At 36.9% G+C, this 14,193-nt stretch overlaps 1 protein-coding gene across 2 annotated transcripts in view; it reads left to right on the forward strand.

The window, feature by feature from the left end:
- Window positions 1-14,193, forward strand: part of LOC110453005 — a 21,681-nt gene continuing 7,488 nt past the window's right edge. The window contains exons 1-4 of one of the 2 annotated variants that reach the window (XM_021501795.1): window positions 1-259; window positions 6,034-6,042; window positions 10,163-10,231; window positions 13,986-14,090. In XM_021501795.1, coding sequence (XP_021357470.1) covers window positions 206-259; window positions 6,034-6,042; window positions 10,163-10,231; window positions 13,986-14,090 — 237 coding nt within the window. In that variant the 5' untranslated portion in view covers window positions 1-205. The remainder of the gene's footprint in view (window positions 260-6,033; window positions 6,043-10,162; window positions 10,232-13,985; window positions 14,091-14,193) is intronic. The other variant, XM_021501796.1, reaches the window with a different exon arrangement.

A 14,193-nucleotide genomic window follows, 5' to 3' on the forward strand; every position in this document is an offset into this window, starting at 1 on the left:
AACTCAAAATTGATCACACTCTCATAGACTACGGAAGCCTGATGACCAAACCGGGAAGTAATTACTTTTGGTGGTCGTGAGTCACCTACTGTCCAGTTACACCGGGCTTTCCTTGGGAAAACAACTGATAATGAAAATATGTTTTCATAATATTTCTACATTGACAAAGTAAACATCAGTCTTGCTACAGCTCTGATTATACACCATGGGATCGACTGATTCCGGGATCTGTTTTGAAGGACTTCTGGTGAAAGTGGCGGTAAGTAACTAAGTTGTCCAAGTGTCACCCTATATAGGTAGGACACGACACGCTTTAGTTTTATAGATTTTCTCCAGTTTTCTAATGGTCTTGATACAAAGTGATTATCAGAAGTTGATCAATCTCAATTTATCTCCATCTGTTGATAGTTTTGGGCCATCGACCCGCCCACATCCTGTATCGTAATGTCCACCTGTTGATCTGTTGATGTTTACATATTCACTGTATGTAGGCTTGATAAACGCAGGTGTCTTATGGGAGCAGTGAGATTAGGCCTAGATAATTATGTCATGTCACTTTCTGGGGATTTGAAATAAAGAAAAAAAGAACATCAACATATTAAAACATAGGCGCGTGTTTTTGGAATTCTTGTTCGCATCTAGAATTAAAATCCAAAATCGACGATGTACACGCCAAGGTGCTATTCTTAAAAGTAACATATATGCAAGCGCCTATGATTAAACATATGTAGTCATTGTCAACAGAAATTATAACATCAAAGCTGATTTATGCTTTGGATGACGGGCGAGAGCAGGAGACTGCATGCATGGCCCCTTTAACGTTCCTTATAAGATCAAAAGATGTTACACCTATTGTACTTTGATGAGACTATAATTATCAAAATTTGTGTACTATAGGTCCATGCCATTCAATGCAAATAATATACAATAGATCTAGAAGTGTGTACAGTCTGTACACTTTAAGTTCCTGGTTATCTAGGTCAATGTTTCATTCATTTCTTACATTGCCAAGACAATCAAAAAGTCTTCCTCGTGACATACTAAGTATCTTAGTTAACAGGTTGAAGCTGGGTAAACACTATGGCCGAATACATTCATAGCTTCTGTTTCTGATTTTTGTGTTTTGCATTTTTATGGTCGTAAGGACGGTTGATCATTTTAGTTTTTTTGAGACCTCATTTGATTAAATGTCTGTTGAAGGTCATTAAGATCTCCTGTGATTGTAAGTCTCTGCTGGAGGTCATGGAAATCTCCCATGATTGCAAATCTCTGTAGGACGTTTTGGAGATCTCCGATGATTTTAAATCTCTGTTGGAGGTCATTGATATCTCCCATGATTGTAAATCTCTGTAGGACGTTTTGGAGATCTCTGATGATCTTAAATCTCTGTTGGAGGTCATTGATATCTCCCATGATTGTAAATCTCTGTAAGACGTTTTGGAGATCTCCGATGATTTTAAATCTCTGTGGGGGTCATTGATATCCCCCATGATTGTAAATCTCTGTAGAACGTTTGGAGATCTCCGATGATTTTAAATCTCTGTGGGGGTCATTGATATCCCCCATGATTGTAAATCTCTGTAGAACGTTTGGAGATCTCCGATGATTTTAAATCTCTGTGGGGGTCATTGATATCCCCCATGATTGTAAATCTCTGTAGAACGTTTTGGAGATCTCCGATGATTGTAACATCTCTGTGGGGGTCATTGATATCTCCCATGATTGTAAATCTCTGTAGAACGTTTTGGAGATCTCCGATGATTTTAAATCTCTGTGGGGGTCATTGATATCTCCCATGATTGTAAATCTCTGTAGAACGTTTTGGAGATCTCCGATGATTTTAAATCTCTGTGGGGGTCATTGATATCTCCCATGATTGTAAATCTCTGTAGAACGTTTTGGAGATCTCCGATGATTTTAAATCTCTGTGGGGGTCATTGATATCTCCCATGATTGTAAATCTCTGTAGAACGTTTTGGAGATCTCCGATGATTTTAAATCTCTGTGGGGGTCATTGATATCTCCCATGATTGTAAATCTCTGTATGAGGTTATGGAGATCTCTCATGATTGTAAATATCTTGGAATCTTTTGAGATCTCCAATGATAGTTAGTCTCTGTTGGAGGTCATTGAGATCTCCCATGATTGTAACATCTCTGTATGAGGTCATTGAGATCTCCCATGATTGTAACATCTCTGTATGAGGTCATTGAGATCTCCCATGATTGTAACATCTCTGACATGGTTGAAGTCTGTCTTAGTGCCTATTTTGATTTAGATGGTGTACAAGGATTGATACTGTTTTGTAGAGGGCATGGAAGGTGAAAGGTCACCTGATTGTTTATACTTGCTGTATAACATCATGCTGCCATGTAATAAAACATACCAAAGTATCTGGAACTCCAAGACATTTCAATTCACATCTTTAAATCTTTTAATAGACCTGTTTGATACGACATATGACATGAAAAATATACATCACATTAGCAAGATGAGCAGGCTTAAGTATGTGATAAAAAAATATGTAATGGATAGAAAAAATGTAGGTTTGTTGAGGGTCATCATACTACTATTAAGTAGACCAGATAAAACTGTCTTTTGACAGGATGTTCGCGCTACAAATTATGACCAATCTGACTTGTCACATCCCTTTCGAGGTATAGGGGAAGTATGGGTTAAACAGATAAACAAGGTGATTGGGGTCTCTATCTCATCAAGTACTGATGTACATGTTGACAAACACTACCGCACATTACCTAATAATAACACCTACTCAAGGTTCAGAAACTCTTACAAAATATTACTAATCCCCCTTTTATGAGAGGTATGCACATAATAAAATCATTGGTGATTTTTAGTCCAACTGAGAAGGTTCAGTCAGAGCTCACAGCTGTATAACTGACTGAGGTTATCAGAGTTCACAGCTGTTACAGCTATGGAAGGTTATCAGAGTTCACAGCTGTATAGCTACAGAAGGCTATCAGAGCTCACAGCTGTATAACTGACTGAGTTAATCAGAGTTCACAGCTGTATAGCTACAGAAGGTTATCAGAGTTCACAGCTATATAACTGATTGAGGTTATCAGAGTTCACAGCTGTATAGCTACGGAAGGTTATCAGAGCTCACAGCTGTATTACTGACTCAGGTTATCAGAGTTCACAGCTGTATAGCTATGGAAGGTTATCAGAGTTCACAGCTGTATAGCTACAGAAGGTTATCAGAGCTCACAGCTGTATAGCTATTGAAGGTTATCAGAGCTCACAGCTGTATTACTGACTCAGGTTATCAGAGTTCACAGCTGTATAGCTACAGAAGGTTATCAGAGTTAACAGCTGTATAGCTACGGAAGGTTATCAGAGTTCACAGCTGTATAGCTACAGAAGGTTATCAGAGCTTACAGCTGTATAATTACTGAATGATGTTATCAGAGCTCACAGCTATATAACTGACTGAGTTTATCAGAGTTCACAGCTGTATAGCTACGGAAGGTTATCAGAGCTCACAGCTATATAACTGACTCAGGTTATCAGAGTTCACAGCTGTATAGCTACGGAAGGTTTCAGAGCTCACAGCTGTATAACTGACTCAGGTTATGAGAGTTCACAGCTGTATAGCTACGGAAAGTTATCAGAGTTCACAGCTGTATAGCTACAGAAGGTTATCAGAGCTTACAGCTGTATAATTACTGAATGATGTTATCAGAGCTCACAGCTATATAACTGACTGAGTTTATCAGAGTTCACAGCTGTATAGCTATGGAAGGTTATCAGAGTTCACAGCTGTATAGCTACAAAAGGTTATCAGAGCTCACAGCTGTATAATTACTGACTGATGTTATCAGAGCTCACAGCTATATAACTGAGGAAGGTTATCAGAGCTCACAGCTTTATAATTGAGGAAGGTTATTTTAGAGCTCAGCTCGTCCAAAAAACTAAGGGAGGTTATCTATAGGTGTCCTAATTGAAACATCACAACCAAATCTCACTAAAATCACATTTGAGACCAATTCTCAGTTACAAATATGTGTACATATCTACAACATAAATGTAACTTTTGTAATTTAGGAGAAATATTTTTAAAATTGACCTGAGTTACAATACCATTACTTTTCCTAGATCCTCACATTGAGTTGGGTAAAATGAGATTATCATGATTAGTGTAAAGTGGAATAGAGTCTTGGCTGTGACAGGGATCGTATTGGGAATACTCTGGTTCCCATCTGTCAAACATATGCTGATCATATGATAGATTTAAATATTTATGGGACTGTTAAATACATTCACAGTGGCCATTACTCAACAGGACATAATTCTACCAGGAACAGACAGCAACTGTCAATAGCTTTGGCTCATTCTATAGTACCAACAGAGTAGGACATGGCAAAGTCCAAAAGTATCGGTTGTTTTATTACTGGTCACTCCCCTGAAGAAGGCATTTTATGAACACTGAAGTTGTCAATAGACAATCATTTCTCTGATTGCTGTGTGTATATGACTGACCTGCCTAGGGTAAGTAAGGGGTGTAAGAAATCTATATTTACACCCCATTTCATGTGTGTGATGTCACAATGGAACAACAATGATGTGACGTCACAAAGTCTTGAACAATTTGCTGCTGCAATGTAGCAATTTCAATGCCTTTTTGTGTTTTTTTAATCTAATTCTAGTGATAGGAATGAGAAAAAACCCTCATATCCAGGGGTGTAGGACAGAGACACTCCACCCTCAGGATATTTTAATTGATGCAAAACTCTTGGCAAGCCTAGGATTTTACCCAATTTGAGAACCCCTTAGGTGGAATTTCCCTATTCTACACCCTTGGGCATGTAAGAGTCTTAACCCTTCCTAATTATAATAAGCAGTGACAAATCTTTATTGTTGGGCTGGTGTCCATCCTTTTTATGATTTAGAAGAAATTAATTGTTCCTATTTTACATGAGGATCGATCTTCACATCATCAAAATTTTTGAGGTTTCTAAGATAAATGGAAGCATTCCTTCCGAACTGTATACAACTACACTTTTACGGTATCTAATGATTGATTTGTTTATCTAAAAACGCTGATAAATGTATAGAATTTCAACGTTCTGAAAACAGGAAGAAAATATTTCAATCTGAGGAGTTATGTATTAAAAAAAATGTAAATTTTCCTTTTCAAATAGGAATTTTAAAAGAGGTGAGAATTTAGCCTAGATTCACACGTCCCATATAGGGCCTTAATTTCTAAGACATTCTAATCCCATCCCATTGATATATACATGGGATGCCTGGCAATATACATGGTTACTCATGAGCACCGAGAAATGGCTCCAAAAATAAGGGAAATGGAACCTCAAAGGTCAACATTTAAAGGTATCTTATATGACACCATGCAGTATCACTGCCAAACAATGTAACTAAGTGCTGGAAGTAAGGTTGTTTTTCCAGCATAATAGCTTTGATAAATCTGTTCATCACAGGACTTTAATGAGAAAAGATAAAGATGAAATAATCAAAATATTATCAACATCAGTGTAAAATGTAAAAAAAAATGTCAGTTGGACTAGACCAGGATTCAAATCCCGGTCTTCAGATTGATATGTTACCACCTTGACAGACTGAGCTACCTGGTCAACAGAAAAAGTCTGGTCCAACTGTGTTAAGTTATCGTAATGTGGTGTTAAAGGGAGGTTACTGTATATAGGCTAGGATAAACCGTAATGCAGTCGGACAGGGATCCTTAAATTACGTAATTGAGACTTTTCTTGTACATCTAAGGTGTAGTATAGCCTCCTAGCCCTGAATGTAAGTTCTAAATATATACCATCCCTTTGATAAATAATACAAAAGAGTTTGTGTTGGAGGTAGATTGCTGTCATAATAACAAGGAAGATCATTTTCAGTAATTTTAATTCATTATAAAAATGGAAATTAGGAGGGACCAATTTTAGTTTTGAGTGGCCCGATTGGCCCCTCCAGTAGTATCCCTGTAATACGTATGATTTATTTTATTTGGCTTGACCATGTATTAATATAATACTTGTTTTCTAACAGGCAAACAGGGTAAGTTAGCAATTGAGTAAACAAGGATTATATCTAATATAGTTTATCTGGAATGACCAATATCTTGTCTGTGGATTATTAATTGTGAGCTGACCTTTTTCTTCAACTTTTAACCATATTTTATTCCCTTGAAAACTAACACCTTACATTATGCATAACATGATCAGATGTACTCAGACAACTTGTAAGTGCCACTTCTCCTTGCATGGCTTATAAATCATATGATATAATAAGTTATACTGTAATCTACTTACACTATCTGACTTTAAACTAGAGTGGCTTAGACATGCCAGGCTGGATATTATTGTGTATCTATAGGACTTAGACAGCAAATCTAATTCCGTGGTATCTAATATAATATTTCTATGAAGTTATTGGATATTTAGAACTTGTTTAAAGTTATAAGAGATTAAGCTTTGGTTTAAGATATTGAGTATTTAGTATTTGTTTGAAGTTGGTATTCAAAACAACATGTTTGAAGTTATTAGTGATAAAGGATTTGTTATAGGGTGGGTATTCAGTATTTATTATTTGTTTGAAGATATTTGGTCTATAGGACATGTTTTGATAGGGTATAAAGGATTTGTTGGAAATTATGGGGTAATTAAGATTTTTTTCTTAAGGTTTGAGTATTGAGGATATTTTCATGTGATTATTAGGTATTTATGATTTGTTTTAAGTGTTTGGTATTGAGGATTTGATTTATGTCATTGGTTAGTTTTTTTTGGTATTTTGGCATTGTTTAATAAGGTTATTGATATATTTAGGACTTGCTGGAAGCAGATATTTAGGTTTTTTGGGAGTTTTTGTGTATAGGATTTATTTGTTTTTTTTGGTATTTTTCAGAATTAAGATTTGTTTTCGGTCATGTGGTTTTTATCTTAAGCTTTATTTTAGGTCTTATATAGCTATTGTATAGCAGTTACCTTTATTCTTATACATGTTAGACACTTTTTCATTCAGTTTATCAATCTATTTATAGCTGTGACCTTGAACCAGTTACTCGGATATAGGGTAAAAAAGCAATCATGAGAGTTTTATTAAATATTTTAGTTGTTGACAAACTGACTTGTTCTACATGTCAGTATAGCCTTATCACATACCCCGTTTATTTGGTTTAAGCTTGTGTCACTAGGTGCTTTATGCTGGTATGTGGTTGTAAGTATGTAATTAAGTCTATGAATAAATCCTTCCTTCTAAAATCTTCATATAATGCATGAAAGAATTACATTTTATAGTATCACTGGGACTTAATTTAAGAATAGTTTTATATACAATTTTGATTAATAATTCTTAAATCACTTGATTCTAACAAATGTAAATCCATACACCCCAACTCTATATGTTATAGCAGAAGTTGGAGAAGACTTACATGATATTATGCTAATTGGTTAACAGATTGTAAGATTTTGTATTACATTGTATATCATTTACTGTTGAAGGGGTTGATTTTGCACTGTATAGGATATTTATTACACTGTATATTAGATATGAATACACTATGTATAGAACATTGATATATTGTGCAGGGCATTGATACACTTTGTTGGACATTTGAACAGTGTATTAATACAATGTTTATGTGGCATATAGAACATTAAACACTGTATTGGACATTAATGAATGTTTTACAGGACAATAATACTCTGTATTTCAATGCATATGCTGTAGTTAACATACATTTAGTGTATGCGATCTAAAACATTCTACAGTATATTAGTGCACTGTTTGATACTATAACACTGTTTGGAACATTAATACGTTGTATTGAACACTAATACACTGAAGGCAACCTTGATACACTATATGGTATAGGACATTCATGTGCTGTGGGTGGGACATAAATACACTATATGGTATAGGACATTCATGTGCTGTGGGTGGGACATAAATACACTATATGGTATAGGACATTCATGTGCTGTGGGTGGGACATAAATACACTATATGGTATAGGACATTCATGTGCTGTGGGTGGGACATAAATACACTATATGGTATAGGACATTCATGTGCTGTGGGTGGGACATAAATACACTATATGGTATAGGACATTCATGTGCTGTGGGTGGGACATAAATACACTATATGGTATAGGACATTCATGTGCTGTGGGTGGGACATAAATACACTATATGGTATAGGACATTCATGTGCTGTGGGTGGGACATAAATACACTATATGGTATAGGACATTCATGTGCTGTGGGTGGGACATAAATACACTATATGGTATAGGACATTCATGTGCTGTGGGTGGGACATAAATACACTATATGGTATAGGACATTCATGTGCTGTGGGTGGGACATAAATACACTATATGGTATAGGACATTCATGTGCTGTGGGTGGGACATAAATACACTATATGGTATAGGACATTCATGTGCTGTGGGTGGGACATAAATACACTATATGGTATAGGACATTCATGTGCTGTGGGTGGGACATAAATACACTATATGGTATAGGACATTCATGTGCTGTGGGTGGGACATAAATACACTATATGGTATAGGACATTCATGTGCTGTGGGTGGGACATAAATACACTATATGGTATAGGACATTCATGTGCTGTGGGTGGGACATAAATACACTATATGGTATAGGACATTCATGTGCTGTGGGTGGGACATAAATACACTATATGGTATAGGACATTCATGTGCTGTGGGTGGGACATAAATACACTATATGGTATAGGACATTCATGTGCTGTGGGTGGGACATAAATACACTATATGGTATAGGACATTCATGTGCTGTGGGTGGGACATAAATACACTATATGGTATAGGACATTCATGTGCTGTGGGTGGGACATAAATACACTATATGGTATAGGACATTCATGTGCTGTGGGTGGGACATAAATACACTATATGGTATAGGACATTCATGTGCTGTGGGTGGGACATAAATACACTATATGGTATAGGACATTCATGTGCTGTGGGTGGGACATAAATACACTATATGGTATAGGACATTCATGTGCTGTGGGTGGGACATAAATACACTATATGGTATAGGACATTCATGTGCTGTGGGTGGGACATAAATACACTATATGGTATAGGACATTCATGTGCTGTGGGTGGGACATAAATACACTATATGGTATAGGACATTCATGTGCTGTGGGTGGGACATAAATACACTATATGGTATAGGACATTCATGTGCTGTGGGTGGGACATAAATACACTATATGGTATAGGACATTCATGTGCTGTGGGTGGGACATAAATACACTATATGGTATAGGACATTCATGTGCTGTGGGTGGGACATAAATACACTATATGGTATAGGACATTCATGTGCTGTGGGTGGGACATAAATACACTATATGGTATAGGACATTCATGTGCTGTGGGTGGGACATAAATACACTATATGGTATAGGACATTCATGTGCTGTGGGTGGGACATAAATACACTATATGGTATAGGACATTCATGTGCTGTGGGTGGGACATAAATACACTATATGGTATAGGACATTCATGTGCTGTGGGTGGGACATAAATACACTATATGGTATAGGACATTCATGTGCTGTGGGTGGGACATAAATACACTATATGGTATAGGACATTCATGTGCTGTGGGTGGGACATAAATACACTATATGGTATAGGACATTCATGTGCTGTGGGTGGGACATAAATACACTATATGGTATAGGACATTCATGTGCTGTGGGTGGGACATAAATACACTATATGGTATAGGACATTCATGTGCTGTGGGTGGGACATAAATACACTATATGGTATAGGACATTCATGTGCTGTGGGTGGGACATAAATACACTATATGGTATAGGACATTCATGTGCTGTGGGAGGGACATAAATACACTGTATATATAGGACATTAATAAATTGTGAACATTAATATCCTGTGTGTGGTACATGATGATGAACATTCTGTTAATGATGGATCAGGGAAACATTACATATGTATTATATATATACCTGCTGTGATGATCTGTGTCACCAGTATATATCACTTCGGCTTTGCTTGTTTTGTTTCAAACAGGTAAAACATGCTCCTACAATCTCTTCAAGTGTTGAAAAATGTATAAATTCATATGATTTTGATTTGCAGAAAAGCAGGAATACCCAGAGCCTGTGGTGTACACTTGATGGTGAATCCCTGGCTTTCTACAGAAACAAGGTAGGTACCTGACACACCTGTCTGTCTACACAAACAAGGTAGGTACCTGACACGCCTGTCTGTCTACAGAAACAACGTAGGTACCTGACACACCTGTCTGTGGTACCTGCGCACCTGCCTGTCTACAGAAACAAGGAAGGTACCTGACACACCTGTCTGTCTACAGAACCAAGGTACAAGGTAGTTACCTGACACCCCTGTCTGTCTACAGAAACAAGGTACAATGTAGGTACCTGCGCACCTGCCTGTCTACAGAAACAAGGTAGGTACCTGACACACCTGTCTGTCTACAGAAACAAGGAAGGTACCGGACACACCTGTCTGTCTACAGAAACAAGGTGGGCACCTGACACACCTGTGTGTCTACAGAAACAAGGTAGGTACATGACACACCTAGGCCTGTCTGTCTACAGAAACAAGGTACAATGTAGGTCCCTGACACACCTGTCTATCTACAGAAACAAGGAAGGTACCTTACACACCTGTCTGTCTACAGAAACAAGGTAGGTACATGACACACCTAGGCCTGTCTGTCTACAGAAACAAGGTAGGTCCCTGACACACCTGCCTGTCTACAGAAACAAGGTAGGTACCTGACACACCTGTCTGTCTACAGAAACAAGGTGGGTACCTGACACACCTGTGTGTCTACAGAAACAAGGTAGGTACATGACACACCTAGGCCTGTCTGTCTACAGAAACAAGGTACAATGTAGGTACCTGACACACCTGTCTATCTACAGAAACAAGGAAGGTACCTTACACACCTGTCTGTCTACAGAAACAAGGTAGGTACATGACACACCTAGGCCTCTCTGTCTACAGAAACAAGGTACAATGTAGGTACCTGACACTCCTGTCTGTCTACAGAAACAAGGTAGGAACATGACACACCTAGGCCTCTCTGTCTACAGAAACAAGGCACAATGTAGGTACCTGACACACCTGTCTGTCTACAGAAACATGTTGGGTACCTGACACACCTGTGTGTCTACAGAAACAAGTTAGGTACCTGACACACCTGTCTGTCTACAGAAACAAGCTAGGTACCTGACACACCTAGGCCTGTCTGTCTACAGAAACAAGGTAGGTGCCTGTCATTGTCCCATGGCCTTGCACAGGGTGTTGCTGTATATATATTAGGGCTGCAATGATATATCGCGATATTTTGAATACGGTACAATTCACATTAATTTTTGGGAGGTCGCAATACACCTACTTTTCTTTTGAATTTTGTCGTTTCTGTATTTAGTCTTCTCATAACCCTTCAAACATGGCGAGTGACAGCTCCAGCTTGGTTTGCACGTCGAAAGATGTGAAATGTGTGAAACTTTAAAGTTATGCTCATTTTGGACCAAATCTATTTCCAGTCGTAATATTGCTATTAAGCATTTGCAACATATCTTTTCTCTTTGCTTCTACTGCCATTACTACATGCAAATGTATCGTATTGTGACCACTGTGAGAATCTTGATACATATTGTATTGTCATGTTAATGTATCGTTGCAGCCCTAGTAATTATATTATCATTTATAAATCCTTGATCTGTATTTGGCCCTTCCCCTTATATTAACTTATCTTGGCTGAAGGTCCATTAAAAGGAGTTAGATGTGTCGTGATTCAGTATATGTCCAGCATCTGATTGTAATAACAACTCAGAATTGGCTCAAAGTTTAAAGTAAAATATTCTGTTCACCCTTCCTCCATTTTCTGTCCATGAAGGTTCATTTTCTGATTCTTTTCAGGAACATTCAAAAGTTTTTAATGACATTTTGCACAAAGGTTTCAATCATTGTAGTTCTGACAAATTGGTGGTCTCTTTTGGTCAGTTTGAAATCTACATGACCTCTGATTGGTTGATATATTTTCAACTTCTTTTCTAGAATGGCTTTGCAGATTTTGACCAGGATGGATGTGATTGTATGATTGTTATATGGTCAGTTCTCTCCTCAACAATGTTCTTATTTTTCGGATCAATTCTAAAACAAAGATGGCTAAAATGGCACCTGGTTATTTGACTGGATTTATTAACTGTATTGAACTGTCTATGACAAGAAGGGATATTCATATTCTAACGGTTTTTAAACATTGTAACTGGAAAGAAGGAAAGTCAAATAAAAATTCAGTAATGGAAATCTGAACAAATGCCATAGTTGACTTGATAATCAAGATTTGTCTGGTGTTGTGTACTGGTGCATGGTAAATCAGCTTCAATGAAAAGTATACCGATTTAGAAAGTATGACTTAAACTCAGATATTTATATACATGTACAGTATATACTGCGTGTTTGACAAACTTATAAAAGAGAGCCCCATTGATAACTTTCTGTTTACCGGTGTACAATATTACAGTGGTGTGCTTTCACTTCCTGTTTGGCATGGTATATAATATATATATATACGTCAATAACACGTAGGTGATTCGGTATGTTGTATTTATTTGATTGTCATGAAAATGGCCTCAGGGGTCTGGTCCTATCGATGTAGATATATGTGAAGCCACTTCCCTATATGATGGAGCAGTCACTCGATGATCAAAATTTCTGTATTAACTAACCTAGCAGAATTATTTTTCATGAAGTTTAAGGAAGATAAGACACATTCTAAAGCCTGTCTAACATTGTAATATATATAGTCACTTTTGTCATACTTACTTTGGAAAAAAATCCCTGAAAGGGAAACCTCGACTTAATATCTGAATTAATTGGTGCACCTCAGGAATAGTAAATGATTTATAAAAGGTATGTACACGGGAAGCTCAGGAAGAACTCATGTCATATTTATTTACTTCAAAATTTACTATGGGATGTCCACCAGTGTATTTTATGGAAGTATTGTGTAGATTCTATTGCAGAGGCATGTATGTTTGTATAACACTTCTGTTTTATAGCATTTGTAGAGTGCCCCCATGAGTAAATAACTTTTAGTCAGATCCCATTGCATGTCGTGATATTTCCTGATTATACTCAGTTTATAACTGAAAGGTCTTCAGTATTCATACTTGCCCATGATAAGTATAATGTTATAGATCAGGGACAATCAAAATTTAAAAAAGTCCATAAGGACAGTTTGATTGATTTGTTGAAAAAAAGGCTTTTCATGAGATCTAAATGGACTGAATATTGTTCCATGTATTCAGACCTTGTAATAGAAGTTAAACATTACAAGTCCCTGTGTTCAGAATATCAGAAACTAAACATTACAAGTCCCTGTGTTCAGAATATCAGAAACTAAACATTACTGTTCCCTGTGTTCAAAACATCATAAGCTTACTAGTATATTCAAACATTTTAGTTCCCTGTGATCAGAATATCAGATGCTAAATAAACATAACAGTTCCCTGTGATCAGAACATCAGATGCTCAACATTACAAGTCCCTGTGTTTAAAACATCAGAAGCTTAAGGGTATATTCAAACATTTTAGTTCCCTGTGTTCAGAATATCAGAAACTAAACATTACTGTTCCCTGTGTTTAAAACATCAGAAGCTTAAGGGTATATTCAAACATTTTAGTTCCATGTGATCAGAATATCAAATGCTAAACATAACAGTTCCCTGTGATCAGAACTTCAGACACTAAACATTACAAGTCCCTGTGTTCACACCTATGCATAAGATGTTCTTCAGATTATTTCTTATGATGTTTTTTACCGTCATGGAGTAGGACTAAATATAACCTGTACTGTTTCCTGATTTGTTTGTGGTTTTCTTATGTGAACATTTCCTGATCACATTATGTTTTTCCTTTTCAGCGCGCGTCTTGTATGTTTACGATAGAGATCAGCAGAGTCAAATCTGTTACACCATTTCTAGATAAAAATCAGTTTGAGATTGTCACGGAGAAGAGCTTCCTGTTTGTGAGTATATTATATATATATCCCATAGATCCTATTCTATGTATATGTTCTAGTTCCTGATCTATGTATATGTTATATAATGTTCTAGTTCCTGATCTATGTA

Source organism: Mizuhopecten yessoensis, unplaced genomic scaffold, assembly GCF_002113885.1.
Source record: "Mizuhopecten yessoensis strain PY_sf001 unplaced genomic scaffold, ASM211388v2 scaffold7055, whole genome shotgun sequence".
Taxonomy (NCBI): Eukaryota; Metazoa; Mollusca; class Bivalvia; order Pectinida; family Pectinidae; genus Mizuhopecten; species Mizuhopecten yessoensis.